Source organism: Piliocolobus tephrosceles, chromosome 10 (genome assembly GCF_002776525.5).
Source record: "Piliocolobus tephrosceles isolate RC106 chromosome 10, ASM277652v3, whole genome shotgun sequence".
Classification (NCBI taxonomy): Eukaryota; Metazoa; Chordata; class Mammalia; order Primates; family Cercopithecidae; genus Piliocolobus; species Piliocolobus tephrosceles.
The window spans coordinates 92,426,860-92,439,265 of record NC_045443.1 but is presented as its reverse complement, the minus strand read 5'-3'; the positions used below and the strand labels follow the sequence as shown (position 1 = coordinate 92,439,265).

Here is a 12,406-nt window from a genome sequence, read left to right as displayed (position 1 = left end):
TTGATTAAACTTCATTGTTTGCTCCTATAATTTTTTTCTTTGTTGACATCTCTTAATATTTTTTATCAGTTTTCTATTGGATATTTGACTTTCTCTGATTTGTAATGATAGATGATCCTGTTTTCTGCCTATTACAAATATTTTCCCGTTTCTTTTAACCTTTGATCCTGTTTATAGTGTTTTAGCACATAGACATTTCAATTTTTTTTTTTTTTTTTTTGAGGCGGAGTCTTGCTCTGTTGTTGCCCAGGCTGGAGTGCAGTGGCACCATCTCAGCTCACTACAAGCTCCGCCTCCTGGGTTCACGCCATTCTCCTGCCTCAGCCTTCTGAGTAGCTGGGACTACAGGTGCCCACCACCATGCCCGACTAATTTTTTTGTATTTTTAGTAGAGATGTGGTTTCACCGTGTTAGCCAGGATGGTCTTGATCTCCTGACCTCATGATCTGCCCGCCTCAGCCTCCCAAAGTGCTGGGATTACAGGTGTGAGCCAAAAAGCTTAATTTTGGGGGTATGTAGTAGTTGTATATATTTATGGGGTGAGATGTTTTGATACAGGCATGCAATGTGTGATCATCACATCATGGAAAATGGGGTACCCATCCCTTCAAGCATTTGTCCTTTGTGTTACATACAATCCAATTATACTCTTTTAGTTGTTTTAAAATGTACAATTAAATTATTATAGACTATAGTCATCATGTGCTATCAAATACTAGGTCTTATTCATTCTTTCTGACTTTTTTTTTTTTTTTATGCCCATTAACTATCCCCACCTCCTCCTCATCCCTAACTCAACCCCACTACCCTTCCCAGCCTCTAGTAATCATTCTTCTACTCTCTATCTCCATGAGTTCAATTGTTTTGATTTTTAGGTATTACAGATAATGAGAACATGCAATGTTTGTCTTTCTGTACCTGGCTTATTTCACTTAACATAATGATCTCCGGTTCCATCCATGTTGTTACTAATGACAGGATGTTGTTCTTTTTTATGGCTGAATAGTACCCCATTGTATTAAATATCACATTTTCTCTAAAGATCCATCTGTTGATGGACACTTAGGTTGCTTCCAAATTTTGGCTATTGTGAACAATGCTGCAACAAACATGGAAGTGCAAAAGTCTCTTCACTATACTGATTTCCTTTCTGTTAGGTTATACCCAGCAGCAGGATTGCTGAATCATATGGTAGCTCAATTTTTAGTTTTTTGAGGAACTTCCAAACTGTTCTCCATAATGGTTGTACTAATTTACATTCCCACCAACGGTGTGTGAGGGTTCTTTTTTCGCCACATCTTCGCCAGCATTTATTATTGCCTGTCTTTTGTATAAAAGCCATTTTAACTGGGATGAGATAATATCTCATTGTAGGTTTTTTTTTTTTACTGCTCCTTGTGGACCAGATCTACCCCATTGGCAGTGTGCCCAGTGTAGCCTCATTTTAAGTTTGATTTGCATTTATCTGATGATCAGTGATGTTGAACACTTTTTCATATGTCTGTTTGCCATTCGTTTGTCTTCTTTTGAGAAATGTCTATTCAAATCTTTTCCCCATTTTTAAATCAGATTATTAGATTTTTTCCTGTAGAGTTGTTTGAGCTCCTTATATAATCTGGTTATTAATCCCTTGTTAGATGGGTAATTTGCAAATATTTTCTCTCATTCTGTGGGTTGTCTCTTCACTTTGATGATTGTTTCCTTTGCTGTGCAGAAGCTTTTTACTTGATGTGATCTCATTTGCCCATTTTTTTCTCTGGTTGTCTGTGCTTGCAGGTTATTACTCAAGAAATTTTTACCCAGACCAATTTCCTGGAGAGTTTCCCCAATGTTTTCTTGTAGTGGTTTCATAGTTTAAGGTCTTAGATTTAAGTCTTTAATCCATTTTGATTTGATTTTTGTAAAATACAGCAAAAGAGAGGAATCTAGTTTCGTTTTTCTGCATATGGATATCCAGTTTTCCCAGAAGAGACTACCTTTTCCCCAGTGTATGTTTTTGGCACCTTTGGTGAAAATGCTGTTTTGATTAACATAGCTCTGTCATTTTTTTTTTAAACTTTTTCTTTTTTTTGAGACGGAGTGTTGCTCTACTGTCCAGGCTGGAGTGCAGTGGCGCCATCTCAGCTCACTGCAATGTCCACCTCCTGGGTTCAAGCAATTCTCCTGCCTCAGCCTCCCGAGTAGCTGGGATTAGAGGCATGTGCCACCACACTCGCTGATTTTTGTATTTTTTAGTAGAGATGGGGTTTCACCATGTTGGCCAGGCTGATTTCAAACCCCTGACCTCAAGTGATCCACCCACCTCAGCCTCCTAAAGTGCTGGGATTAAGTCAGTGTAATGTGATTTCCCCAGTTTTGTTCTTTTTGCTTAGGACAGCTTTGGCTATTCTGGGTCTTTTGTGGTTCCATATATGTTTTAGGATTGGGTTTTTTTTTTTTTTTTTTTTTTCCATTTTTGTGAAGGAAGTGATTGGTATTTTGATAGGGATTGCACTGAATCTGTAGATCGCTTTGGGTAGTATGGACATTTTAACAATGTGGATTCTTCCAGTCCATTAACTTGGAATATATTTCCCTTTTTTGGTGTCCTCTTCAATGTCTTTCATCAATGTTGTATACTTTTTTCAATTTTTACATAGTAAGATCTGTCAGCTTTTTTCTTTTTATGTCTTTTTACCTTTGACATTAATTTTACAAGTGATCCTTCATATTCTATGAATATAAATATATTCTATGATTATAAATACTCGTTTTGTATCTGAGATTATTATTTTTATCTATGTATGTATTTATTTATTTAGAAACAGAGTCTTGCTCTGTTGTTCAGGCTGGAGTGCAGTGGCAGGACATGTCTCACTGCAGCCTCTATTTCCCGGGTTCACGCAATCCTCCCACCTCAGCTTCCTGAGTAGCTGGGACTACAGGTGGCACCATGCCTGGCTAAATTTTCAAAAATTATTTTGTCGAGATGGGGATCTCACTATGCTGCCCAGGCTGGTCTCAAACTCTTGACCTCAAGTGATCCTCCTGCTTTGGCCTCCCGTGGGATAACAGGTGTGAGTGACTGTGCCTGGTCCTGAGCATTATTAATCTATCTGGAATCATTGATGACTTGGGAAATCTAACTTTTTTTTTCTTTTGTTTTGTTTGTTTATCTTTTTTTACACTCCTCTCAACTTACACCTTATGGTGTTTTTTTGTTTCCCAGCAAAATCATCCTAGCATAATTTGTTGAGAGATTTTTACTTTCCTCAATGATTTGAAATGCCAGTTTCACCTTATATACATTTTAGTCTGTTTGGGGGTTTTTCTACTTTCTTATGGTACTTTTGTGTCAGTTGCCATAGCATTCTAATGTTTGAGACATTCATTTAATGTCTGATAATGCCAGTGCCAGCCTTTCTGATTGTTCTGAGTTTTCAAAATTTTCTTGGATAAGCTTTAACTGAAGCTTACAATCATATTGTGAAACTCTAAGAAGAACCCCATTGGGATTTTCATTCAGATTGCACTTAATTAAATAATAGTTAGTGTGCTAACAAGGTTTGAATTGCCATCTTATAATGAACCATGTTTGTTTTTTACATTTGTTAAATGTATCAATCCCATCCTGGGGTTACATGGATCTCAGGTTTTGTGGATACCATAATCCCAACCCAGTTTCATCTATTGATTGAAAGTTAAATTTCTAATCAAAATGTTCTTGACTGAACCATTAGGAGGCTGTGTTCAAGCCTCAGCTCTGTAACATACATCACGTGGGACCTTGGGAAAGTCATTGTAATCCTGTTTCCTAGACTTTAGCATAGTTTGATGAGTATTAAGTAAGTGAAAGAGCAATATGTGTGAGAATATCTCATAAACTAAAGTGAGATGGAGTAATAGTTTTAGTATGATGAATATTTTTACTTCAAAAAACATTCTGGAGTTTTTCCTTAGTCTTTCATATTTATTTTTTGAAAAATTGAAAAATCTTTGGCGTTTCGAGGCCAGGTGCAGTGGCTCACCTGTAATCCCAGCACTTTGGAAGGCTGAGGCAGGCAGATCCCTCAAGCCCAGGAGTTTGAGACCATCCTGGACAACATGGTGAAACCTCGTCTCTACTAAAAATACAAAAATTAGCCAGGTGTGGTGGCGTGCGCCTGTATTCGGGAGGCTGAATTGCTTTAACCCAGGAGGCAGAGGTTGCAGTGAGCCAAGATTGTACCATTGTAATCCAGCCTGGGCTACAGAACGAGACTCTGTCTAAAAAAAAAATAAATAGAAATAAAAAATCTTTGGCATTTCTAGTCTCGGTGATGCTAAGTGAAAATATCTGAAACATATACAATATGGTCAGAAGCCAGCCTATAATCCCAGCACCTTGGGAAGTTTAGAGAGGAGAATTGCTTGAGACCAGGAGTTTGAGACCAGCCTGCCTGGCAACGTAAAGACCCCATCTCTACAAAAAAATATTTTGAGACGGAGTGTTGCTCTGTCACACAGGCTAGAGGAGTGGCGCGATCTCAGCTCACTGCAAGCTCTGCCTCCCAGGTTCATGCCATTCTGCTGCCTCAGCCTCCCGAGTAGCTGGGACTACAGGTGCCCACCACCATGCCCGGCTATTTTTTTGTATTTTTAGTAGAGATGGGGTTCCACTGTGTTAGCCAGGATGGTCTCGATCTCCTGACCTCGTGATCTGTCCACCTCAGCCTCCCAAAGTGCTGGGATTACAGGCGTGAGCCACCGCACCCAGCCTACAAAAAAATTTAAAATTAGCCAAGTGTGGTGTTGTGTACCTGTAGTCCTAGCTGCTTGGGAGGCTGAGGCAGGAGGATCACTTGAGCCCAGGAGTTTGAGGCTACAATGAGCTGTGATAACACCACTGCAGTCTTTGATTCCTTAACTTGATCATGTATGTTATCCAGGAAGAAAGAGTCAAAGCAGTATTGTGTATTTCAAAGTAGCTAGAAGAGAGGACATGAATTGCTTCCAACACAGAAATAACAAATACAGTGATGGAGATACCTCAGAGACCTGACTTAATCAGCAAACATTCTGTGCATGTAACAAAATGTCAAATGTACTCCCACAAATACATAAAATGTTATGTATAAATTAAGGAAAAAACCTGTCTGCATTGTTGTTGGCTGTTATTTGATGACATTTTATTTCTGCCAGTTTTCTAAAAGAGAACCTTAAACTTGCTTATCTTTGTTATTAATGCAAAACACTCTTTAGGAGTGTTTTCATTTGCAGTGTTTTTTTAAAAATGTATTTTATATTGTCTGTATGTTTTTATTCGTTAAATTTCCTTTTAGGCTATTTTAGTTTTTCTTCACAAATAAATCCCTCTGTTTTCCACTTTGAGTGGCTCACATCCTCAAACTGAGGGGCTGTGTAAGTGAAGCAGCATGTTTTTAAAGAAGGAGAAAATCTCCCTCTTCTGTTCTTAGACACACTTTTTCTTCTTATACAACTCAAAGTAGGATTAACCATTTATGGGATTTGTTCCTGTTGGAGTTGTGTTGCAAGTTTAAGCTTCATTCCCAAAAGTTAAAATAATTTTTTTCGATAGGGGAGATTACAGTAATTATATCTTTGTTTAATATCTTTGTTTTCCATTTATTTTGATATAACTTCAATATATTTGAGTACTGAGTTTTCCCCCAATGTAATATTTTTTCACTGTAAATTGTCTTCTCTTTTGTATTTGTAATCTTTTTCCTTTCTCCTAGTCTCCTTATTTGCAGTCTCACTGACTTTATCAAGTAGATACAATTTTATATTTTGTCCTTTAATAACTGGGATATAAAATTAAAGTGAGTCTAATGCCAACTATAACACAGTTTTCTAAACAATGCAGTTAGTATATTGGCTTATTTGCTTATTTATTTATTTTGAGATAGAGTCTCACTCTGCGGCACAGGCCGGAGTACATTGGCAAGATCTCAGCTTACTGCAACCTCTGCCTCCCCAGCTCAAGCAATTCTCATGCCTCAGTCTCCCAAGTAGCTGGGATTACAGGTGCGTGCCACCACCCCTTGGCTGATTTTTGTATTTTTAGTAGAGATGGGGTTTCGCCCATGTTGGCCAGGCTGGTCTTGAACTTCTGGCCTCCAGTGATCCGCCCGCCTCAGCCTCCCAAAGTGCTGGGATTACAGGCGTGAGCCACTGCACCTGGCCAAATTTTTAAAAATAACTTAAAAGTCAGTATCTCTGGCCAGGCGCAGTGGCTCACGCCTTAATCTCAGCACTTTGGGAGGCCGAGGCGGGCGAATCACTGGAGGCCAGGAGTTGAAGACCAGCCTGAACAACATGGTGAAACCTCATCTCTACTAAAAATAAAAAAATTAGCTCAGCATGGTGGCATGCGCCTGTAATCCCAGCTACTCAGGAGGCTGAGGCAGGAGAATCACTTGAGCCCAGGAGGTGAAGGTTGCAGTAAGCCAAGATACCGCCACTGCACTCCAGCCTGCGCCACAGAGCAAGACTGTCTAAAAAAAAAAAGACCCAGCTAAGAGTCTGTTTTGCAAGTAAAACTCTCTGGTGTGGCAGTCTGAAAGATACGATTTATTTACCCCTTATTTAATAATAAAATAACAAGGGTTATATTTGCCTAGCAGACTACAAACATTTCCCTTTTTCTTATAATTCTTTATAAACTGCTATAATGGGTATAGTTAATTATTTATTAATTCCCTGATTCTTGCATGTAGCCTTGCCGGGATAAATATTTTCAGATTTTGTGTATTGTGATAAAAATTATTTTTTACTTTTTTGGAGCATTTTCCATTTCTCCATGAGCTCTTCAGTTCCTCACTTAAGTATAGGCATAAGCTTGGGACTATGGTTCCTTAAATATCATTTTAACCTTCAGGAGTCTTGACAGCAATTTTTTGAATAAAATTTTTCTTTAGTTAAGCTGACTCAACGAGGTAAAAGTTAAATATTTCTGCTATGCCATAAGCTCACATAAAGCCCCTTGATAAGTGACAGCCTTGACTTTAACAGCTAATCCCTCTGAGTGGTTAGTGGAGCCTGGCTCACCACCATCGTCTCACAAGGGCTTCAGCGCTCGTGTGCTCATATGAATAGTTACAGTGTATTGGCCCAGGTCACTTTCACTAATCCCCAGCTTCCTTTAAAGGATGTAAGACAGACACTGACCTAGCTTGTACAGCTTTCTGCATTCTTCATTGTATAAGCTGATCATGAAACAATTATCTTTCGATATAAATATAGCAACTGTAATCATATTTTATCTGTATTCAGACTGGTTTTGAGCCAATTACCTGTCTATATCTATCAATTACTGCTAGCAAATATTCTTAGGTTTACATAGCAACAAAAATGTTTCTCATTAGCTTTAGTTTTAGTTATTCCACTGAAACATCCTCCTCTTGTCCTTTTCTCTGCAGCTAGATAATCACCTTTTTCCCCCACCCCTGGGCTACAGTTCTGTGACTGGCCTCTCATTTTTTTTTTCCCCCCCAATAGGGTCGTCTCTGTCTTGTGAGCTCCAGGTCTTAGAGGCTGGGACAAATTCTCTCTTCCCTTCTTTCCCGTGTAAACCCCTCAGCTTAGCTTCCTGCTTGATCGAACTCTGTCCCACAAACTTTGATTCCTCCTTTCCCTGTCATTAGCAGCAGCATCACTGGTCTCCTCCATTTCAACTCCAGGTATCCAGCTTTTAGATCTGATTTCTGGAACATATCCTCTTAAATTGTTAAGCACTTACGACTGAAATATTTGTGAATTGGGGGTCGATTTAACTTTTTTTTAAGACAGGATCTCACTATGTTGCCCAGGCTGGTCCTGAACTTCTGGCCTCAAGTGATCCTCCCACCTCATCCTCCCAAAGTGCTGGGATTATAGACATGAGCCACTGTGCCTGACCCTGATTTAATCTTTTAATATAACAAATTGCATATTCTCTAGTGTTTACACTGACATGCTTGAATTTACAATGCATCAGAGACTCTTCTCAGCAGGAACCTCATGGGTTTTAAACTAGACCTTCATGAGCCAGAGTAACCTGAGCATACTGAAAATCCAGAATTGGCCTCTAGCACCTAATAGTAATACTGTATTTTTATCAATTCTAAAATATATTTGCACATCTAAACTTAGGATACATATTATAATCAGTAGTGTGCCATAATATATTTGGTAGCATCTTTCTTTCTTAGAGGTAGATAAAATAATGGCATGTCTGAAAATGGATAGTGTTAGATTTGATAAGATACAGTAATGGGCCGGGCATGGTGGCTCATACCTATAATCCCAGCACTTTGGGAGGCTGAAGCAGGAAGATCCCTTGAGCTCAGAAGTTTGAGATCAGCCTGGGCAGCATAGTGAGATCCTATCTCTACAAAAATGTTCTAAAAGTTAGCCAGGCATGGTGGCATGCTCTTATAGTGTCAGCTACGTAGGAGGCTGAGGTAGGAGGATCACATGAGCCCAGGAGTTCGAGGCTGCAATGAGCTATAATAGTGCTACTGCATTCTAGCATGGGTGACAGAGTGAGACCCTGCCTCCAAAAAAAGAAAGAAAGAAAATGAAGGAAAAAAAATACGGTAATGAGAACAGTAGCTGACATTTGTTGAGTATCTGCCACACACAATAATTTTTCTGTGTGCTTTGTGTATATTATCTCCTTTTGTCTTTATACCATCCCTGAGGAGTAGGGATGTTCAGATGGAAAAAAACTAAGGCATAGAAGAATTCAGCTAGTAAGTGTTGGAGCTGAGGCTTGAACCCAAGCAACAACAACAAAAAATACCTTTTTAACCCTCCTTCCACTGTGCTGTACTGCTTCTTCATAACTGTTTGGATTTTTTCCCCTCTTCAAGGCATCGTTGGCTTCACAGTATGACTGATGATCCTCCAACAACAAAACCACTTACTGCTCGTAAATTCATTTGGACAAACCATAAATTCAACGTGAGTGGCACGCCAGAACAATATGTACCTTATTCCACCACTAGAAAGAAGATTCAGGAGTGGATCCCACCTTCAACACCTTACAAGTAAAGACAATGAAGAACAGTTGAAACATGCAAAATATGGAGCTTTTCATGTAATTACTCTTTTACTATTTACCATTCACTAGATTAAAATTGTGTGACTATAAACAGTGTCTTTCGTGCCTTTTTGCCCTTCACTTTGTTGTTTTCCACCTTGTTTTCCACCTGCAAAATAGATGCTTCCAAACATAGTGATTGAAGTAGACTTGTATTGGGGTAGCTGCCTGGTTTACAGTTCCCTTTTCTGGAAACAGCCTCTGTGGTCCTGTTTGTGCTTTGGGACCCTACCTTACTACCATAGCTCATTATATGGGAAGACCTAAGCCAAGCCACATTTTCTCATGGGAACTTGGAACTTGAATGGAGAGACACAAAGGCTGAAAGTCATCAGAACTGGGTGACTTATATTGAAGTTCTCTAAGGAGGTTATCAGAGATACCCTATTTCCTGAGTCTGCTTCTTTAATGGTTCATTTTAAACTGTAAACTATCCTAGACTCTATTCCAGTATATTCTTAGTTCTTTAAGCTAACTAGGGTCACAGATTCTTTTTATTAAGCTTACCAATAAAAAAGTCTTTAATGTCCAGATTGGTACCAGAGGTAGGCAAAAGACCTTCAAGGAAACGCGGGATCTTTGGAATTGGTTGTTGTGTCTGGGTAGGGTGAAAGGCCCACATCTCTGTATTCCAGATGGAAAGCTCGCAGCTCCAGTGATCAAGGAGCCTTTAGTCACCAGGATCCACGAGCCCCCGGAGGATAAGGCCCTTGGAGACTGGTAGCAGCCACCATGGAACAATTTAATAGCGATGGAAAAAAATGCTAGGATTATGGAGTCAGGTGGTTGTTTCCAAGGGCATTGAATGACTTAAGAGAGAATAAACCTTGATTCTCAAATCTCAACTCAAGGCATCGAGTGTGTGAAAGGAAAATAAATCTTGGGACCCCAAAATCACTAAGCCAAGGGAAAAGTCAAGCTGGGAACTATGTCAGGCAAACCTGACCCCCATTTTATCCCTAAATAAGATATTAATAGCTACAAAGATAAAAAGCTACATATCTCCCTCCTTGAAATTCCTTGTGGACAAAGGACAGACAGAACTCAGTCATCTCTGAGGCTCACCGGAGATAAATGCATATCTGATTGCTTCCTCTGCCCTATTGTTTATGTAAAAATCCAGATTCACTGAGCCAGACTAAGCTGTGTATTCAGTGGAAGGCTGCTTAAGAACTCAAAAGAATGCAACCTTTTGTCTCTTGTCTACTTATGACCTGGAAGCCCCTACCTCAGGTTGTCCTGTCTCACCTGACGGAACCAGTGTGCATGTTACACCTACTGATTGGTGTCTCACGTCTCCCTAAAGTGTCTAAAAGCAAGCTGTACCGCAACCACTTGGGCACATGTCGTCAAGACCCCCTGAAGCTGTGTCATAGGCACAGCCTTAACCTCAGCAAAATAAACTTTCTAAATTGATTGAGACTTGTCTCCGATACCTTTTGGTTTATAAGTGAAATGCAGGGTAATTGTATGACTTCACTTACCTCCTTGGTTTCCTATATGAAAATGAAGGGATAGAGTGGGACCCTGGCTGTTGGTATAGGAACATCTAGAAGGAACTAGAACAATGGTCTTCGCCCTTGGCTGCATATTAGCTTTTTTATAATCCAGAAGCCCAGGCAATCAGACCGGCATCTCTGAGGGTAGGGTCCAGGCATCAGTAATTTTTAAAACTCCCCGCATCACCTTGTGGTTCAATTTGCAGCCAATGTTTTGAACAACTGTGCTAAAGAAACCAACACGCAAAAACCAGTTCTTCTGAAACTCTTCCTCTGTCATAAGAAACTAGTCTACTGCAGCCCTATCCCCTGAGTATCCCTTAGCTGGATCAGGTTGAATTCAGTGCCTTCAAGAGATACTGTATTCAGTGTGTTGTTTTGGCTTTTTTAGCCCTGGATTTTTGAGACAGCATATAACATACAGGTGTTTTGCACATATTTATTTGCCTGATGACCTGAAAAGCTGGCAGAGCAAAACTAGTCCCTGTAGGTGGCCCAGTCTGCAGTCCAAGCAGCTCTGCTGCTCAGCCCTCTCAAAGTGTCTGGCTGATTGGGAGACTTACCAAAGTCAGAGACAAATTTCTCCAGGAGAATCACAATGGAAGCCCACAGGACTTTGGAGCAAGGTCATACCCCCTTCTGGAAGATTACTATTTTCCTTTTGAGAAACGGTTCTAATTTGCTACTGGGGATGTTGGAGACTATGGGGACACCAGGTGCTATTTAATCCACCTACTCATAAAGTTGACCATTTCCAGCAGCACTCCATCACCTAGCAGGTGGGACCAGACAGGTCATGAAGACACATTTTCTTTGTATGAACAGATTTCTCCTGACTCTGTGCCTTTAACTACTCTATTCCCACACCTTGCCCCTACCAATCTGTCCCTTTACCTTTGTGCAGCGTTATTGTCCAGTTAACTGAGAATGAAAAAAGCCAAACCCGGTTTACAGATACCGTGAACAATAGGCACCATCAGCTAGAAATGTACTGTGTATATTTGGGGTGGTCTTGAAGGACAGTTGAGGGCAAATCTCAATTTGTAGGCAAAATTCCAAGCACTGCCTTTAATCGTGTACTTTGACTTCAGGGAAACATGATCTGAGGTGAGGATCTATAACCGTAACTAGTCACTGGCTAGATAGTCAGAGATTGAAAAAAGCAACATGGAAGATTTGTGCAAAAGTTTTGGGAAGAGCTTGGCAAATGAACCTTGAGGCTTGGATCTGTAACCCAAAAAGATTTAGAACAAAGTAGCCAGATAATTACTGAGATCACCTTCTGAGAACAAATCTTTGTCTCAGTACCTGCTTCTCGAAGATCCCAACAGAAAACACACATCTAAGCCCAGTAACGTCATTGCATCAAGTTCATTTCATTGGACTTCTTCCATATTGGAGGGAGAGATGCTTTGTTTTTGTGGGAATAGGCACTGATTCTGAATTTCGGTCTGTTTTCCCTGCCTATCATGCCTTGGCCAACATCAACATTCATGGGATTAGAATGTTTTCTGCCTTGTCATATGTAGGACAGTGTCCATGGCAGAGAAACTCACTTCACAGAAAAGAAGAGGCGCAGTGGCTCACGCCTATAATCCCAGCACTTTTTGCGGCCAAGGCAGGCGGATCACCTGAGGTCAGGAGCTCGAGACCAGCCTGACCAATATGATGAAACCCTGGCTCTACTAAAAATACAAAAATTAGTCAGGCGTGGTGGCATGTGCCTGTAATCCCAGCTACTTGGGAGGCTGAGACAGGAGAATCTCTTGAATCCGGGAGGCGGAGGTTGCAGTGAGCCAAGATTGTGCCATTGTACTCCAGCCTGGGCAACAAGAGTGAAACT

At 40.3% G+C, this 12,406-nt stretch overlaps 1 protein-coding gene across 2 annotated transcripts in view; it reads left to right on the top strand.

Moving 5' to 3' along the window:
• The window catches only part of NDUFA12 (NADH:ubiquinone oxidoreductase subunit A12), a 42,971-nt gene extending 33,855 nt beyond the window's left edge, over positions 1-9,116 (top strand). The window contains exon 4 of one of the 2 annotated variants that reach the window (XM_023227875.3): positions 8,835-9,116. In XM_023227875.3, the coding sequence (XP_023083643.1) occupies positions 8,835-9,015 (181 nt within the window). In that variant the 3' untranslated portion in view covers positions 9,016-9,116. The remainder of the gene's footprint in view (positions 1-8,834) is intronic. The other variant, XM_023227943.3, reaches the window with a different exon arrangement.
• Positions 9,117-12,406: the final 3,290 nt, after the last annotated feature.